The sequence below is a fragment of the Colletotrichum costaricense genome, assembly GCF_030867565.1.
Source record: "Colletotrichum costaricense strain IMI 309622 chromosome Unknown Scaffold_24.1, whole genome shotgun sequence".
NCBI lineage: Eukaryota > Fungi > Ascomycota > Sordariomycetes > Glomerellales > Glomerellaceae > Colletotrichum > Colletotrichum costaricense.
Genome location: NW_026848253.1, coordinates 595,244 through 613,422, shown reverse-complemented (window position 1 = coordinate 613,422; position 18,179 = coordinate 595,244). Strand labels below are relative to the sequence as shown.

Below are 18,179 nucleotides of genomic sequence, written 5' to 3'. Positions count from 1 at the left end.
TTTCGTCCCTCTCAAAATCATCGCGCCTAATCTTCAAATGCTGGGCAAAGACTATTGAGATTCACCTCTACATCTTGATGGAAACGGGCGCCGTCACTGGGCACCTAGGAAGGTGGTGCTGTAGGTTCGGCAGGAGGCATGTCCTCCAAGTCTGGGTCGATCATGGACTGCTGGGGATCTAAAGATCCACAATCCATTGCCGTTGAGACACCGTCGTAGAAGGCCTCGTTGTAAGCTGCATCTAGGTAGGCTTGAAAGTTCCCATCGCTGAAGGGCACCTTGGTGTGCTCGTATTCGATGCCGTTGAACTGGTCTTTCGTTCGCTGTGGCAATCGGTGCCAGCCAACGAGAGGACTCAAAGCACCGCTGGGTCCGACGTCAGAGGGAAAGAGAATTTGACCAGCATCATAGGTGACGAGAGGATGTGTCGCGGGCCCGGTGCCGTCTTTGGCGACATAAAGCGTAGTTGTTCGCTTCGTGTCGAACTGGCCGGGGCTTGTGGAATAGCTGATGCCACGAGGGGAAAAGCTTCTAGCTTCATCCGGGCATTTTTGGAAGGCAAACCATACCACTGCAGTAAGCCAGTGATGACGATGCTGCTCAGCATCTCCCATGACCTTGGGAAGGTAGTAGCTGCAGAGAACGGCGAATCTATCGTGAGATTTATCAACTCTCGTGTAAGTCTGACCAGCCTGTTTGAAACCACGGCAATCGCCTACGAAGAGGCAGCACGGGCTGCAGGCAGGTCTCTAAGTTCCGGAACATACTACTATTTCATGAACTGCGCTCTTGGGCCGGCTCAGTCCTCGGTACCTCTCGTGCAGTGGGCGAACTCGGCACACGGCTGCAGTCATGTTGGCCTTGTCGTTGGCAAAACGGCTAGGTTTGGAGTCAAGAAGTTTAAGGCAGTCTATATCCACATCAGACTGTGGGATACTGGTTTCTCTCAGTCTCAGCACGACTACACTCCATATGAGAATCAGAAGTAAGTAAATGTTGAGCTGCGTTATTCACTGTTCAACGCTGACAATGGCAGGCTCGTCTATGGTGGCAAAACGACTTCATCCAAAGCTAATCTTAACAGGCTAGTGGATGCAGGTATGTCTTCGCGTTGTTTTGTTTTGCACTGGAACAGCATGCTCATATTGTTCAAGGTATCGCATGGCTCGAAGATGCTGGATACGAGCTTACAGAGGAGCATAACTGTGTAGCCCATTACTAGTATCTTGCAAGCCTCCTCTAGTGCTGATATGTCAGAAAGCACTTGGTTTGAAGTCTTCAGGTTACAATATGGTGCAAAACTTATGAGGACACATCGGGGAACCTCTAAGTACTATGATTTACCTGGACTAGCTGAATGAATCTGCCCCTTAGGCGTGTGCCTACGAAAGAAAGCCTGAGCCAGATTTTATTCATAGATACAAGCCGTAGATCTAAACAAAGCTTCCATAATCCAGATTGCCGCCAGCTTGCTGTCTTTTCTAAAGACTTTACACCGTTGTTCCGGTCTCCCCGTTATCATCGTAACAGGACGACGTGAACTATTTTTTTGGGGAGACAAAAAAACCATTGAAACCTAACATTTGTTGGTGATTTTTGATAGCATGTCCTCCATCTGTGCCATCACTCGCACATTGCGTGTGTGAAAGAGGGCCACTTTCAGCTCCCAACGGGTTGCCGAGATGTGCTGCCCAGAACTCTTTCCCCGCAGCGTTCTGGAGCTTGCAAGTGTTGGGAACGAACTCGTGTCATCGACGCCTCTGATTGGAATAAAGAATGGCTTTCTATTTTACACTGGGTCTTGGTGATACACTGCACTTGGCCACGATGACATGCGTAGCTCTACTGCGTCTCAGCTTCTCCTTCCACTCACGCAAAGCACTCTCGATGGTATCCCGTGGGTGAATTGTATCTAATGCCGATATGGCACAGCATCTTGACTATCATGAATACCTGACCCATGCTGCCCCCAGTTGCCATATATATGTACACGTAAACAATCATCTCAACTATCGGCATTCACACTCAGGCGCCTTACAATGAGTTATCTCTAGGCAGTCGTACCAGCCGCTGGCGCCGGCTCTTCTCCACTACTTGGTTCTTCCAAGGCCAGGTCACTCTTCAGTTCTGGAAGGAAACGGTCGATCCGTTTCCAGGTCTCGTTCCATAACTTTTCCTTCGAAGCGTCTTGTCTGGGGGACACCAAGAAGCCGCTGCTTGCCATGAAAAGCACCACGTTTTTGAGGTTCTCCCGAACTGCCTCCTCCTACGTACTGTTAGCAATCTCTTCTGTAAGGTCCAGGACTCTCCACATAAACGTACCAGGCTATCGCCTTGACCGCTATTCATCAACCGATCCATGATGTCAATAATCTTGACCCACAGATCCAGCATTCCGTCCCACTCTGAGAGGAGCACGAGATACTGAAGGAACACTTTGCACAGCAGGGACGCAGCTTGAACACGCATCTCGCTCATGCCGTCACGGTCCGATGAAAAGACTTCAGGCTTAAGGAGTTTGTGAATGAGAGGGAACAGGACCTCGCCAAATATGGCGGTCCACTCCTTGTGGTCACTGTCAGTGAGCTCAGGCGAGAGTAGAGATCGCTGCAGCGACGTGAACGCCTGGAGGCGAACATCGCGGCATGGGTTTGTACATTGCGTTGTTAGTGCTTGGAAGATAGGGAGCCAGTAAGCGGACCATGCTGTAACATTGCGTTAGTCGTTGTTACTCATTTCCCAGCGGTGAAGAGCATTACCTTCGTTGCTCTCAAGATGGGACTGCTTCATCAAGAAAGGTATACGCGCTGTCATATTGTGAATACTGTTGACCGCCTTGGTACCTCGTGAGATTGCCTCATTGACACTGCTGGCCGTTAGTAACTTGCAATATGGCAGAGGCATCGGGAATCACTCACGTCGTCTTGTCGTGTGTCCCCTCTCGGGCCTTACGCTGCTGGGCATCTAGCTTGCGCTCTGCAAGGACAATCCGACCTGCCCCGGACGCGAAGTCGCCGAAGAGAGAGATGGCCGCCTCGTAGTTGTCGGCAATGATAGCAGGTGGTGTACCTCCGCAACCTAACTCGAGAATGTCAAACACGAGAGGTGCAGAATCTGGACGTCCGGTAAGTGCTCGCATGATTGCCCAGAAGTCCGGGGAAGTCATGATCTCGTTGCGTAGTGGGCTGGGTTCGTCAATGCACAGTCTTAAGCCCTGGAGCACCATGGTCGAAGTTCTCGCCAGTGCTTCCTTGGGGAAGCTCGAGATTGTGTGCAACAGTACCGGGACGTTGATGTAATCATGAGCCTGTAAACCAGTTAATGAGGAAAAGAAAACGCTTTCAGCGGGTAAGTGCATGCATACATAGCTGACTCGGAGTAGCTTGAGAAGATAAAAGGTCGCCCTCGAGACAACAATGTAGTGGTACCGTCCAGCATCTCGCAGTACGACCTGCAGTGCTTCGATGACCCTCTTTGCTACAAGTTGGACAGTGTCCTGATCGCGAAGAGCCAGGACTGTGCTGAACTCAAGGATGTAGGCCATGGCAGGGTCGTACACAGCTCCTGGTTGCACGGGCTTTTGGCCGTTCATTGTTGCTGCGGGTACATTGTCCGACTTGACAACGATCACCGTTGGGTTGTTATCTTCAGGTAGTGCGTTGAGGAGGGAGTCAATCAACGGCTCTAGGTCTTGAGGGGAGAGTTTTCTACGCGACTCTGATTAGTAGCTGGACTGGCCAGGAGCAGGCTGACTTACGAGATGTTGGCAAAGACGTTGCCCATATGACATGAGTTGACACAGTCGACGGTGCAGAGGGTACTTTCCAGTTCCTCGTCCGAGGGTTCTGGTGGATCGTCTGCTGCGTAGCTGGAAATGTAGCTAGTAAAGGCAGAAAAGAAGCCCGTATCGACAGTCTTTGCAGCACGATCGATTACCTGAGAAGGTGTGTGCAGCGGGATCGGACCAATGTCCAGAACTGGTGAATCCGCAAAGAAGGGAGGGACCAGGGAGTTGACAAAGAGGTTGAGCCATATGCGGGTGATCTAGATTTCGTTAGTTTTTCCGCCATGATGACCCAGGAGGATGTTGACATACATGTTTCCAACCATCCTGAATTAACTCCTCACTGCCAGTGACAACCCGGAAAAGTACCAGAGTCGCCAGTTGCGCCCTGAAGTCTCTTCCAAGTTTCACTGCCAGCTCGCTGACCATGACACTGCTTTCGCCAGCTTGGACCTCGGTATTCAAGTTGGTGTTGAAGGGTATGTCAGTAGCCAAGGTTGTCATGTGGCTCAGTGCGTAGATGATCTGATCGAGAGCCTCCGTGTTTTTATACTTGGCCGCAATACGAGCGCATTCGTCAAAGCCAGTGACGATCCTCGCAAAGACTGCATCGTCCGTAGCCGACATGAATACGTAAGAAAGGGTGGACACGATAGGCCGCCACGTTGAGGCGAACATGTCGGCATCGTAGATGTTCGTCTCGCACAGAACCAGCGGACGCACCGATTCCGACTTGACGAGCAACTCGCGCCAAGCATAGTCAAACGCATGCTTGTTGTCATGCTCATCAGGCAGGATGATCTCGTTGGTTCTAATGTTGTCAAAAATATCCTGAAGATACTCTGGCGCAAAATTTTGGCCATCATTGACGCCTCGCAAGTTTCGTGCAAAATCGTCCACGGTCATACGCTTTTGACTCTTGAGGTTGGGGTTGTGCTGATCCGTGTTGAGCATGATGATGGCGTAGGTCAGGACATAGACAGCATCCGCGTTGGCGACCTCGGTTGGTTTCGCCTTCAAGCAGTACTTATCTGCGAAACAGACAACGATTCTCTCAATCAATGCTGACTCGCCAGGCAATCTGAATGTCTCCAACAGTCCTCTGAGCGCCTCGTCCACTCGCTTCTCTGAAAAGTCGAAGTGGCCCATGAACGCCTCTAGTACGGCCTCGTTTCCCTTCTTGGAGAGATACTCGCCGAGGACCTTTTTGGACACGCGCGATGTTCCCTTGAGGAACTTGGCGACCGCGACTGGATCCTTGAGGTCGGAGATGATTCCCTGGGCCTCGAGATAGGCAAGGCCGCCCTTGGGGTTCTCGTTGAACTTGCTGGTACCCTTGATAATGATCTTCTTCTTCCGTCTCAGTTCCCGTAGCTCCGTAGCGTCGGGATAGCCATCGACAACCGGGGGTTCGTCCAACCTTTCGGCGATGAACTGGATGTATCTGAGCAGTGCATCCAAGCAAAGCGGTGGCACGCTCGTCGTGCTCCAAGTTGCAGAGTCCGGCAAAGCATTTCTCGAGAGAAGGCCAATCATGTCTTCGCATAGGTCCGCTCGATCAGCGTCGCAATCGTAATTGACAAAGAGTTCAGCCATGAACGTTGGCATCCTTGACAGTACACCAATGTTCTCAACCATGGCTTGTCGTGCGTCTGGCTTCCTGGCACCACCCTCAAGACCGAGTTTTTGCCGATCCTTCACCGGGACTGGCGTCGAGCGGCCGCTGCTGGTCTGCGATGGGGGTGGCTTGACGAGCTTGGGGGATTGCGGTATCCCGGCATACAGTGACGGGTCAATGCCTGGTTCTCGCGGTATTTCTACCGACGGGTGAAGGCACGCAACGAGATACGAAAGAAAGAGTTCCTGCTGCAATTTTAAAACACCGCGGCAGGTGGCTAGTAACGTGCCGGCCACGATCAACGACTCTTGCAGGATGGCCATGTTGTCCGACCTAACAAGCTGGAAGAGATAGCAGCAGAGCCTGTCCTCGGCTATCCCAGCCAAAGCAGGGTGCCGCGCAATAGAGGGACCAGAAACCTCGAGGGCAACGTGAATAATGCGCAATGCCATGACTCTCATAGTGTCGGTATGCTGCCGGTCGTTGGGGTCCAAGAAGTTGACTAGAACCCGGAAGAGTTCCCGCACAGAAGGCAGCGAGTAGGGCCGGAGATCCAAAGAGTCGGAACTCTCCGCGCCATCTGCATCACCATCGGCCTCCACATCGCCGCCAGCGCCAGCGTCGGTCTTGCTATCACCCGACTCTGAGCCTCCCCGAGATCGTGGATTCGGGTCCAAGGGAGTCGAGCTTGAGGTGGACAGGCGCGCATCCGGTTCAGGGCTCGTCACCTGCAAGCCTGGCGCAGTAGTCGCGGCTGGATCCATTTTGACGCTGTCCATGTCTGCGCTTGTTTGCTTGTCGAGAGCGTCGGACTCATCTCCGGCCTCAACCTCGAGGTGTTTGACGTCCTCAAAGATAATCTGGCACATGCGAACCATGGACGCCTCGGCTGTTCGTCGGAGGACGGGCGAAAATCGAGGTTGCGAGCAAATTGCTAGCCCCCTGCCCATCATATCGCAAACACTTTCGTCACTTAAAATGTCGCCTCCTGGCCCCGACATCATGTCCTCCATTAGGTGAAGAATCATCAGGAGAACAACCTCCACCTGTCCTGAGTCGCTTCCATCGAATTGACACCGAGTGACGGCTGCTGATAGGGACTGCATGGCAAGGGCGAATCGTGGTGATGCAGGGCTTATAAACCCGTATGCCAAGAACTTGCGCAGGGCTCCCAGAGTGAGGATGGTTATGGGCGCGGCCGTACCTTTCGTTTGGATTATCTGAAGGAACGGATTCAAGAGAACCAGAGCGTCGAATGAGTGTATGTCTGGGGCGCAATGTTGTTAGCAAGGCTAGCTCAGCATAGCAGAGGCCAGTGCCGCAAAGAGCGAGTTTGAGTCCTACCTCTAACGCTGGCCAATTCATGACGGAGCTTCCCAAACCCGGCCATCAATGGGTTGTCCTGTATGCTGCGACCCTTCTTTCCTCGTAGGCCCCATCTGTTGGCGGAGGCCACGTCCTGAGCGCCATCGATCCCGAGTCCAGTGCCTGGTGTCTTGGATGCACCCCTCGGTGAAGGACTCGGGGGCCCCAGGTGAATCGGGTTTGGGCTCCCACCCAAGATGGCCGAAACGGAAGAATGAGGTGATCGCGCATGTTTTTGAATCGCAGAAGTGATCGATATGCACTCGGACATGACCAAAGACACGGGGTCTACAGCGACAGAGACAGGTCGGCTTCGATACTGCATCCTCGGCGCGATCATGGCTCGACGAATGTCCGCGCTAGAGCGCGTGCCAACGGCAGAGGCCGTCTCGGTTTGCAGCAAGTCATCTGCATCTCGGCTCATGGTATGAAGGTAAACGCGGTGGTTCGAGGGCGCGCGCGCGAGGATCGGTCTTGGAGGGCTCTCGGTATGATGGTGTCGGGTGGCAGCGTTCAGGCTAGAGAGAAACGACGAAGCACGGGCTGAATATCCGTGGGTGACAGCAAATTACTTTGGCAATGTGTGCCGGATGCCTTGTGCAATCGCCGAGGAGGGGTCCAAGGACAGATATCCGTCGAGCCGTTGGAGGTTAGCTCGGGTTCGTAGGGTGCGGATCGAGAACGTTGGGATTTAGGTGTCTTGTCCAAGACGGAGACAGCTGTCGCCAAAAAGGATTCCTGGGCGTGGAATTGACCAGGTTGCAGATGGAGCTCCAAGTCTTACCGTGTACCTACGGAGCAAGGCCACTCTACGTGGCGCCCGGTGTTAGTGATCACTAAGTAGCAAGTACCCACGGTAAAGCAGCCCGATAAGGTGCAATGCCCCAGATTGGGGTTCCGCTGCAAGGTACCTCAGTACCCGAAAGCTAAGCTGTGGGGGTACGTATCCTCCCAAGGTTCTAGCCTTCAATAGAGGTAGAGGCCTACTTATCCGAACTTTTATAAGCCACCTTACTTTATCCTCTAGCCTTGGCCATAATCTTCTGGCAAGACACTTTCTACACAAATAGACACTGTTTAGACCTGGCTCTATCATATCCGTCACAGTCTTGATCCCAATTGGGGTCTCAGTAGATAAGAGACGAGGCCTATTTTGAAAAAAGCCAGACAGTCGCGATTATTCACAATCAACAAGAGTCCTGAACTGACAAAGTTGTTTCGGGCTCATTTTCTGCATCTAATCACGTATATTGAAACTTCAACTGTACATCTGTAACTCATAATTTCGCGGGCTAGTTCTATGCCCGACGTGGTGCCCGTGTCCTTGGGCCCCAAGATAAATCAACGCCTTCCTACAACATCCCTTTGTTCCAGACCACCCGGTGGCAGATATCTTAGTGTACAACAAAAGTTGACAACACGGCTCGACTCTGCTTTTTATCCCCGTGTATCGATTGCGCAAGCTGTCCGCTGGCGGCAACCTGCGTACCGATACTTGTTCATCAAGAACAGCGACAGATCCCAGCAATGTTCGACGGTAGGGAGTCATCCTACTAGATTCATCCTCCTCAGCTCTCAGCCTTCTTGGCGAATGCTGCGCCGTTTCCGTCCTTTTCCTTTTTTGCCAGCTTGTCTGACTTGCCTTCTGTATCCTTCTTGTCTGCTGCTGCGGCCTTCTTGTTTGTATCCGCTTGGTTGCTGTCGGCATCCTTGGGCGACTTGGCCTCCTTGCCCTCCTTGGCGACCTCCTTGGTGTCTTCCTTTGTGCCCTTCGTCTCTTTCTTCTTCTCTCCGACGACGAGGTTTTGCATATCAGTCTTGTCCTTCTCCCACTGGCTGCTGGCATCGCCGAACTGCTCTTTGACCTTCTTAGCCTTTTCGGCCTTTTCTTCTTCCTCTTTTTGGCTAGCAAGCCTCTCTTGTTCCATTTCCTGTATTGCGTTAGAATAGACTTCATGACGTTGCCATTGAGCAAGAGACGTACCTCCATGTGCTTGATGTCGTCAACACTAGGCTCGTAAAGATGCCAGATCGTGTAGTGCGGCAGACCGACAACAGAGTATTCCATGCGCTTCGCCATCTACACCGGAATGGTTAGTTCTCTTCTACATCCAGTAGCACAATCATCTTACCTTTCCGAATCCTTCCGTCTCAGCGTGCTTCTCGAAACTAAAAGCTGGGAAGTGTACTCCAGACCGGAAGACCTTGGCCTTGGCAAGAATACTGACGCCGCCCACTCCATCAATTTCCATCTCCATATCAGGGTCGCCATATGGGTCTCGCAGGTATGCCAAATGCGGCCGCCAAGTCGCATACTCGGCGTAACCTTCAACGATCACAGCATCTTCGTCCAGAGTGTCCGCGAGAGCTAGCGCCGTTTCTGACTCCTGCCATGAGTTGAGATCATACGGCTGCTCTCCACCAAGCCAATCGGGCAAAGGTCGCCAAACATCTGCGAACCGTTAGTGAGATACTCTCCCTCACCCCTTAGGGTTTCTCTGACTTACTTGGCACAATCACGTCCTTGTTGTGACGCATGAGATCTTCGAGGATGGTGAATGGGGCGGTTTCGACGTCAACGTCGCGCCAGTACACCCAGGAATGGTATGGCCGCAGGGCGGCACTGAGTAGCCAGTTACGGGCCTGGGCCATCAACTTCCTTCGGCTCGCCTGTGCCGCGAATCCGTGACGACTCTCCACATCCTGGTTGACCTTTTGTCCAAAATCCTTTTCGATGATGGAGATCTCGCCGTAAGGCTGTTTGGGGTCCTCATCGGCCTGAATCTCCTCTAGCATATCGTTGAGAACCTGTAGGGTGCGGTCCTTGGAGTCGGAGACCAGGAAGGCAAGGTCGATGAGGTGGTGGGGGTAGGTGAAGTTGCGCAGATGGGAGGCGAACATGGACAGATGTGACTCGGCGTCTCTCAGAGGGACACAGAGAAGAATGCGCTCCTCCCGCTCCCATCCTCTAGCAGTCCCCTGCACATTGCTGAGATCGTAGTATCGTACTGTTTCCAATTGCAAGTCGCTGCTGGCAGACAGCAGACCGAGGGAGAAGATGGAAGTCAGGGAGGCTCCCGGCCAGACGAAGACGAGAAAGAAGATGGCGACAACGGCGACAATGATGAGGCGAGTTACTAGACGCTGACGACGACGATTCGCGGGTGTTGAGGCTCGTGGTTGGTATCTGTTGAGAAGAGAATGACAGGTCAGCGAGGCGCGGCGCAAAGGATAGAAGCAATTAGCGAGGAGAGAACAAAGGTGTCTTCCTGACCTATGGGGGGAGATCTCGAACGTGTTCCCCCTTGGATATCCATTGGAGTAACCACTCGCATGATGCCGCGGCACCACCTTGGAGGCTGAGGAAGAATAAGAAGGCAACATCCAGGGCACTGGGTGGAAGTCGAATTCCCGGTCCCGAGGTGAGGGTGGAGAGTTGTACAGCAATGAAGCACCTCGCCCAGCCCTTGGGAGTCGTGAAGATTAAGCAGAGGAGAGCATCTAAAACCAGGGGGAGCGAGTGCTGTGATCGTTTGGCTAGCTGGAAAGTGCGGCTCGAGCAGCGAACGTGTCAAGTTGTCGAAAGGTATGAAGGCCGCGATCGCGATGGCGGATGACAATGCGTCTTGAGGAGGATAATATGGGTTGGGTCAGGTAAGTTAAGGGAGCGTCGACGGGATACCTGCGAATACGGGGTCTGGGACTGGGACTGGACCGGGACGCCAACTTTGGCTACGTATTATTTTATTTTCAGATTGCCTCTCTGTCATCCCAGGAATTGAATAGGTACTTGGCGGCCCAGCCGTGACAGGGCACCTAGCCAGGTACCGGCACCCCTGCTTCGCGCCGTTTGGGAAGCATGCACAGTAAGGACAGCGTACTTTGAACGTGTCCATCTGCCAAAGGCAGGGTGGCAGGGCGGGAGGATGGGTACGCAGTGCACAGTCTGCCATGTAATTGGACGAAACTTGGCGCAAGAAGCCTCCCTGAGCTCCCACTAGTCTGGATTCCATTGCCTCAAGCTACGCGGGACCAAGGTACCTTGCCATTCGAGCTTCTGAATTCGCGACTATCTGGCCGTGCAATCGCCCGGGAGGTCTGTAAATCTGCCTCCGTTAAAGCTTAACCTCCCTTCCATCCACGTTCGCTCCCAACGATAAGGCGGTATTCAGTGCTCTTCTAAGTCTTCTCTTAGGCACCCCCCTCCCCCCTTCAAATGCTTTCATGACACCGGCAAGCGTCAGTCATCCTCAAAAACTCCAACATCTGTCTGAAAACGTGAGCGTAGAGTCAGACTTGGTAGAGCTGACAGGAAGCAACCGATCAGAGAGATGGGAAACTTGGCTTATGGGCTTGTGGAAGACACTAGGGAGTATGGGCAAGATCACGACTAGGAAGAGATACGTCGTAAACCCCTTTAAACGCAGGTAGTAAGGTAAGTTCAGGCGCCTTTCCGCAACACCCAAATTGAACAGGTAGGTCCCCTCGATGATGAAGTCTGGAGAGAGTACGCAACACAATACAAAGGTGTCGCATTTCACTGTCAGACGTGAGGTATTCGGCATTCCCGAGGCCATCACACATAGACATTTTACCCACTCGCCCACATACTCCATCACACTGCGCTTGCGGTTGTGGGAGACATCAGGGAGGAGAGCGCGACTAGAGACCAACACTCCATGCCCCTCTGACATATTACTCATCTCCAACGCCTTACCACATTATCTCGACTGTAGCGGCAGGTGGATAAATTGCGCATGCGAGGCTGCGCTTCACTGTAGGTATCATGAACACAACGAAATAAAAGCGCTCTGAAGGATGTCACGAGAGATGAATATACACACAGAATTCACATCACCGAGGCAAGGCAAGACGAGAAGGAATCCTAAACGTGGCCATCATTAGCAAAGTGAACCACACGTAAAGACTACTTGAGAAAGTATGATGATGGCATCAGGTCAGACGAGCCGGGTGTACTCATTCAGCCTAGCCGGCCTCGCAAACCCTGAACCTCAGAACGAGGAACCGAGAAGCTCAGCACTGAAGTCAAATGACGACTCCCGAGGGAGCCAACTCCACCACCTTCCTCGTCCCTCCGGAGAGGAACTCCAGTGCGGGAGGATGACTCGGCTGGCATGACATAGTTGAATGGATAAGCTGTGGTCATCATGATGTTGCGTGTGCCCCGGGTAGGAAGCCTGGGAAGCACGCGAGGGAAAACATTGCGAACAAAAAAAATTCTTACCTGTGCTTGCGCGCTTGCCCACTATGTTGGTGGCGACAGCTCTTACGCTGAACAACCAAGATTGAATGCCTCCTGTGGGACTGTTCCTGTTAGCTATTTGACTCGAATGATCAAACAGTAGCAAAGGAGGAAGATAGACGTCGTATCAGACAAAGTTTTTGGTATATGGGTTATCATCACAGAGTTCAGTAGCAGAACTGAATGATATGGTTGTTCATCATAGTCGACGATGTGCAGGTGCTGCAAAAAGAAGGACGGAAAAAAAAGCGAAGTTGACATACCCAAAGAAAGTGTAGACAGGAAGTTCTGACGATGAGATATTCACCTGGTTTATTAACCTTGAACCACAGTTAGTGATGTTCTCTTTTCTGGTCTCTAGAGAATGTGCTGAAGGTCCATAGTGGCGTGGGATCAGATGGTGATGCATGTTTGTTCTTGCGCTCAGGAGATCGCGGGAACGGTGTGTAAGATATACATCATGAAAGTGGACAATGGGCGCGAGTGAGGCTGCAAAAAACTTACCGAGTAAATTGCTCTCGAAGCTGACCATGCGAAAGCAGCCCATTTTGACTGCCGAAGCACTGATCTTTTCGCGCTTGCGAAGGATGGTTGTTGAAGTTGATGGAGGAAAGGAGTGTGGTGAAAAATTTCGACTTGAAGTATCGAGCCTTATATGGCATAATGGGATGTCTCCACTTACCTTTGTGGACCCCGCGCCGGCGCGCAGATGCATCTAAGCGGGTATGGTGGCCGTACCACAGTGGTCGGTAACGACCTAGAAAATTCACCTCAGGCCTCACCTCATCTCGAGCAGCTAAGAAAGGCTCTCAACCCAGGCAAACGACGTCAGGTATTCATCAACTCTACACATATTGCGGGAAGTCACACTCTACCAGACTAATACTGCCAACCAACAAACCGAACAAACCACCTTCCTCGCTATTGGGAATAAAAAAAAAACAGAGTCTCCATCAAGATGGCTGATCGACGGAGAATTAATGGACCGCCTGGTACAACGTTACCGCCCGTTTACGAGACTACGGATCCGATTGCGACCACCAGGGAAAGGCTGGCAAACGGAATTCGAGGATTGTGTTAGTTGACCTTTGCTTTCCCCTTGGAATTTGATCATGCTAATAGTGAGAAGTTCTCAAGACTGGCGTCACTCCCACAGCTTCAGGCTCAGCATACATGGAGATTGAGCCACCACTCGGCCAGATCAAATCTCAGGCCGCTTCTCAGTCAAAGACCAATGGCATGAAGCTCATCTGCACTGTCCATGGGCCTCGTTCGCTTCCTCGATCCGCACCCTTCTCGCCCTACCTGGTGCTCTCAACTCATGTCAAATACGCTCCTTTCGCCACACGTCGACGTCGAGGCTACCTTCGTGACTCGAGTGAGAGAGATCTCAGCGTTCATCTCGATACGGCCCTACGCGGAGTCATCATTGCGGATAGATGGCCAAAAAGTGGCGTCGACGTGATTGTTACCATTATTGAAGGCGACCAAGAGCGAGAGGCGTCTCACTCCCAAGGCAACGAAGAGTGGGATATGATGAACGTTCTCAGTGGTTGCATCACCGTTGCCGCGGCGGCTCTCGCTGACGCTGGTATCGATTGCGTCGACATGGTCACCGGCGGTGTTGCAGCTCTTGTCTCTTCAAACGAACAAGACACTACAGACGCAGACGCACTGTCTATTGTCTTGGATCCCGTTTCTCTGGAGCATGACAAAATACTTGCCGCTTGCTGTGTGGCTTACCTCCCTTGTCGTGCGGAGATCACCAACCTCTGGGTGAAGGGTCAGCTCTCGCCGTTGGACCCCTTGCTCCATACGAAACTCATGGGTCGCGCTATTCAAGCTTCCAAGGGCAACTACCGCGCCGTTCTCGAGAGACTCGAAAGCAACCAACCACCCAGCAGTTAATCGATTAGACCATGGCAAATTACCTAGTGGAGGTATGCAGCCCGGGTTCGAGAACACGGCGTTGATTTGTCGCGCCTTCGAAAAGAAGCCACAACTGAGCATGGCTTCATGGTGACTCTGAGCGTCGAAAACTGAAGCATGCGTTGTCATGCATCAGCTCGGCATATTTTATCGGGTGATTCGCACTCGAGTGATCACGAAGGAGGATGAAGATCTTGGCAGACTGGCAGGTGAAAGCAAGATCACCTCGGGGAGCCCATGCAGAATTGTCAGATTAATGACGGTCGCCGAGCCCTCTACACATAGCCATACTCGTGACCGGTGCTCACAATACGGACTACGTCGAGAACAGGCATTGCGGCCAAATCGACAAAAGATACCAGCTCCATGTATGAAGAAACATTGAGAGCTTGATTCGATAGATGAGGGGTGACAGACATGCTTAGCAAGAACTGGTGAAGTCTGTTCATTCGATGGTAGACTGGGAGGCAATAGAACTTCCCTCATCGCGATATGCCTGCTGAGAAATGAGCAAGTGAGCTGTAAATGCAGTACAGATTATCCCGAAAAGGTTTGCTTATGGCCGTTGCCTGTTCTTGTTCCAGCTCACTTCAAAGTGACCGCCTTGCTTTGTATTGAGACATCTATCTGCCTGGCAAGGAAAGGACATCAAAGCGGTACTCCCTAGAAGTTTACTCCGTATAGACCTTCCAGGTTGTTGATGATACCTTCAAGGTTGAGCATGGATGCTTGTCAGGTACCCACTTTACCCCAACCTCGGCGGCGCAGTCGTCGCTCTGAGGAAGTCCTTAGCCCGTCTCTCGTAAGCACTCGGGCCCTGGCTTCCAGCTCCTCGGTGCTCTGGGCTCGCTATTGTCCGTCAGAGAACGGCGCTAAGGAGTGGAGAGACCTGGATCGATCAGTGAGCTTCGCGGGCATGCGACAACATCCCTCCATCCCATCCGAGCTTCCGTCCTTATCCATCTCTACACCCCCACCGTCCTTGCCCTCTTGACGAGCCATCTTTGACCGACCTTGGGCCCCGATCGTCCGCGAGATACCATCGACGACCACCTGCCTAGTCGACGACCGTTCCTGACATTGGCCGTCCTCAGCTACCTTATTGGAGACCCGGTCAGCCGAACACCTCCTCGTGCCTGCTGTCCGCATAATGTTCTCCCGCATTCGACGTCACTGCCTATGATCCGAACCGCGACACTCCCAGCCGCTCCGAGCGATAAGGCTGCTGCCGCTGCCTTTGTATAATCTGGCCTGAATACCAATCCTTTCCTGGTGACCATGGACAATCTGCATCCACCTCCTACTCTGGAAAATACAGGGGTGTGGCAGAACCTCTCGCTGTGGACGGCCCACCAGGTTCAATACGCCGTAAACATCACCAAGCTGGCTCCTTCCTTCGAAGACCTGGTATGGGCTGGCCCGAGGATGGTGCGAAAGCTCACGGCCTATCTTCCCATTCCCGACTCCCTCGAGAGAGTCATTCCAGAAGCAACGGGACCCGGCATCTTACGTACTACCGACGCGGCTACGACCGCTGCCTTCGATATGAATATACCTCCTCCCATAGGCCATCTTCCCGGAACTGGGCCTGCTATTCCGGTTGATCCAGATGCTGTCTTGGCCTCTCCAAAGTTCACCATGGAGGGCGCAAGAGGGCTAGGTAGTGTCTTCAGCTATGCGACGAGCAAGTGGGCGCTTTGCTGTATTGCCATGGCAATCGTCCTCAACCGCACGCACATCTTCGCAGCTACTCGGCGACGCTTGCGACTCACTCTGCCAATTCGACTGGCCTTGCGTGGCCTTCCCGTTCTTCTATTTTTGGTACAAGCGCGCGGCCTACTGCGGTCAATCCAGTGCCAAACATCTCCTGACTTTGCCGAAATGCGCTGGGGAAACACAAGCAAGAGCTCCGAGCTCATGTTCTCACAAGCCGGCGGTCTCCTCCATACCATGAGTTCGGCACTGTTGTTGGGGGCTTCAGACGAAGCGTCCTGCATAGCTGTAGGTATGATTCCGACAGATACCAATGACGCGACGCAGGACATGAGGGGATCTCTTTCTCTGTTGTGGCCGCTATTCGGAACGTTTTGTTTGAGTCAATTCCTGGAGACCGTATCGTGTGCTGTGCAGGGCCGACCCTTAGCTGCCGAGACGGGCATGACACTTTTCGAACACTCCCTTGCCTTTGCCGAGGCGGATGCTGCTATTAGCAACCAACTTGGCTGGGGCTTGTTTACCCAATCTCAAGTGGCAGATGCTGCTTCGACGAGCGCCAGCAGCATAGCCATCAGTCGCTCCATGATTCTCAGAAGGGTTAACACCTCACCCGAGGTTCTACTTGTTGCCTTTTTTTCAACCATGAGCCATATTACCAGCCATTTGCTAGGCATCTTCAACCTGCAAGCCAAATTCCGACTCGTCAGCACCGGATTCTGGGGCCTATGCTTCATGGCAAGCATTCTTTGGAGTGCTTTCACGTTCTCCTTGGATGATCCTGCGAAGCAAGGCCTGCTCAGATTTCCGACAGTCTGCATCATCGGCTTCATCCCTCATGTTCTTGTGCTAGGCGGCATTCTGGTCTGTTTCTTCATCTACCTGCTCGCTCTCGGTCTGGCGGCTCTCACGCCAATAGAGGGTCAATCGGGACAGAGGCTGAGCCTTCGCGAGCGGCTGGCGCAAGCCCACGCCAACATGCAAGCCAACCTCTCTCTATCCGACATTCGGATCACTATGGAAATGGACTTTTACACCGCTTTGCTTCGGACCGGTTTTGGGGCTATTACCATGGCAAGCGAAGCCGTCTACCTAAACGAAGACAGAGACGTCACAATGAGACCGCACACGTGGCTTGAGGAAGAGAGGTACCGCGAGCTTGAAGAATTACGAAACCAGTGGATTGGAGCCGGCGCTCCTGACTCTCACTATGATGCTATTGGCACGATTGGTCTAGTGCCGGTCAGGGACGACCACATGTTGTCAAAGAATGGATACGCCCGCGAACGCGCGGCTCAAAAGGTGCCCAAATCACGGTCTGGGGAGCGAAGATTACGGGACGGCGTTGGCGCTGCGGAGCGGAGTGGCCGATGGTTGATGGCATTGGACTTCATCATGAACATCAACAGACTGATCTTCCGGACGTGGGCTACCACTATGCTGAAAATACTTTCCAAGATTGGCTTACGGCACCCGAAACTCCTCCTTTGGATCGTTCGCCGGCCCAAGGCTGCCACCGACTTGAGGAACTCGAATGCCAAGGATAGTGCCGGCCGTTCTCAAGCACCTGCAGGCCCCGCCGAGTCACCCATGAACATTCCACTGACCGACAGCGTTGATGTCGAATCCGAGTTCCGACAGCAAGTATGGAGGGGAAACCAGAACTGGGCTCCCATGGACGAGGCCGACCTCGATTCGAAGCTGTACGGCTGGTGGCTGAAGGGTGGGTGGTGGGGTTCGGCAGATAACAGCGGAGAGTATCAACCGTTGGCAGCAAATGATGATGATGATACGACGAGCGTCGTTTCTTTCAGCACGAACGGCGACAGCGATTGGGAGTCGGAAGACGCTGGGCAGAGAACGCCCACGCAGTCTAGGTCATGGGCTTCGCGCGAGCACACACCGGTCCTGGAGGATTCACTACAGCTGTCAGATCTGGCACGCCTGCTACACCCTAGCAACCCCGAAGAGAGGGAAGAGGCGCATGCGTTGGCCGCGCATTTGAGTAGCGACAGAATCGTGACACGATCTCAGTATCTCAGGTCACGGCAGCTACAGCGAACTCAGATACTGCAGCCAAACGGGCAGCCAAATCGTGTCACGACGCGGCCGGTCAAGATGACACCAGACGAGGAGGTTCAACGCTTGGAGCAGCTGCTGCTGTCCCGGCGCTCCCAGTTCTCGACTTCCGTGGATCGCGGGACATCGACATGGGCAGAAGGGGCGGCTGGTCTGGGTCCGGATGGTCCGCAGTGTGTTGTCTGCCAGAGTTCTCCCCGGACCATCATAGTCTGGCCCTGCCGGTGCTTGAGTCTTTGCGACGACTGCCGAGTGTCACTTGCTATGAACAACTTTGACAAATGTGTGTGCTGTCGTCGGGAGGTCATCAGCTTCAGCAGAATCTACGTGCCCTAGGGTTAAGTTGATAATGGCAGGGCGTCTACGAAGAAGCACGTTTGTACTTGCTAAAATGGGATATCAGAACATTGGGAAATTTTCGGCGTTTG

The 18,179-nt window shown here is 52.9% G+C and overlaps 7 protein-coding genes across 7 annotated transcripts; 3 read left to right on the top strand and 4 right to left on the bottom strand.

The window, feature by feature from the left end:
- Window positions 1-104: 104 nt before the first annotated feature.
- On the bottom strand, window positions 105-614 carry CCOS01_15596 (necrosis inducing protein; the record flags this gene model as incomplete). Its single annotated transcript, XM_060463735.1, has 1 exon — window positions 105-614. One exon carries the CDS (start codon window positions 612-614, stop codon window positions 105-107), a length of 510 nt encoding a protein of 169 aa, XP_060305879.1.
- On the top strand, window positions 423-1,222 carry CCOS01_15595 (uncharacterized protein; the record flags this gene model as incomplete). The annotated part of the gene is made up of 3 exons (XM_060463734.1): window positions 423-985; window positions 1,037-1,098; window positions 1,155-1,222. 3 exons carry the CDS (start codon window positions 423-425, stop codon window positions 1,220-1,222), a joined length of 693 nt encoding a protein of 230 aa, XP_060305878.1.
- An 828-nt stretch (window positions 1,223-2,050) lies between these two features.
- Window positions 2,051-7,191, bottom strand: CCOS01_15594 (Sec7 domain-containing protein; the record flags this gene model as incomplete). Its single annotated transcript, XM_060463733.1, has 8 exons — window positions 2,051-2,266; window positions 2,323-2,705; window positions 2,760-2,866; window positions 2,919-3,307; window positions 3,365-3,707; window positions 3,758-4,044; window positions 4,097-6,669; window positions 6,747-7,191. The coding sequence occupies 8 exons, from the start codon at window positions 7,189-7,191 to the stop codon at window positions 2,051-2,053; spliced, it is 4,743 nt and encodes a 1,580-aa protein (XP_060305877.1).
- Window positions 7,192-8,335: 1,144 nt separating this feature from the next.
- On the bottom strand, window positions 8,336-10,151 carry CCOS01_15593 (mannan polymerase II complex ANP1 subunit; the record flags this gene model as incomplete). The annotated part of the gene is made up of 5 exons (XM_060463732.1): window positions 8,336-8,698; window positions 8,752-8,847; window positions 8,900-9,219; window positions 9,275-9,954; window positions 10,042-10,151. 5 exons carry the CDS (start codon window positions 10,149-10,151, stop codon window positions 8,336-8,338), a joined length of 1,569 nt encoding a protein of 522 aa, XP_060305876.1.
- Window positions 10,152-12,988: 2,837 nt separating this feature from the next.
- Window positions 12,989-13,938, top strand: CCOS01_15592 (3' exoribonuclease; the record flags this gene model as incomplete). Its single annotated transcript, XM_060463731.1, has 2 exons — window positions 12,989-13,106; window positions 13,160-13,938. The coding sequence occupies 2 exons, from the start codon at window positions 12,989-12,991 to the stop codon at window positions 13,936-13,938; spliced, it is 897 nt and encodes a 298-aa protein (XP_060305875.1).
- Window positions 13,939-14,106: 168 nt separating this feature from the next.
- Window positions 14,107-14,445, bottom strand: CCOS01_15591 (uncharacterized protein; the record flags this gene model as incomplete). Its single annotated transcript, XM_060463730.1, has 1 exon — window positions 14,107-14,445. The coding sequence occupies one exon, from the start codon at window positions 14,443-14,445 to the stop codon at window positions 14,107-14,109; it is 339 nt and encodes a 112-aa protein (XP_060305874.1).
- Window positions 14,446-15,237: 792 nt separating this feature from the next.
- Window positions 15,238-18,087, top strand: CCOS01_15590 (uncharacterized protein; the record flags this gene model as incomplete). Its single annotated transcript, XM_060463729.1, has 1 exon — window positions 15,238-18,087. One exon carries the CDS (start codon window positions 15,238-15,240, stop codon window positions 18,085-18,087), a length of 2,850 nt encoding a protein of 949 aa, XP_060305873.1.
- Window positions 18,088-18,179: the final 92 nt, after the last annotated feature.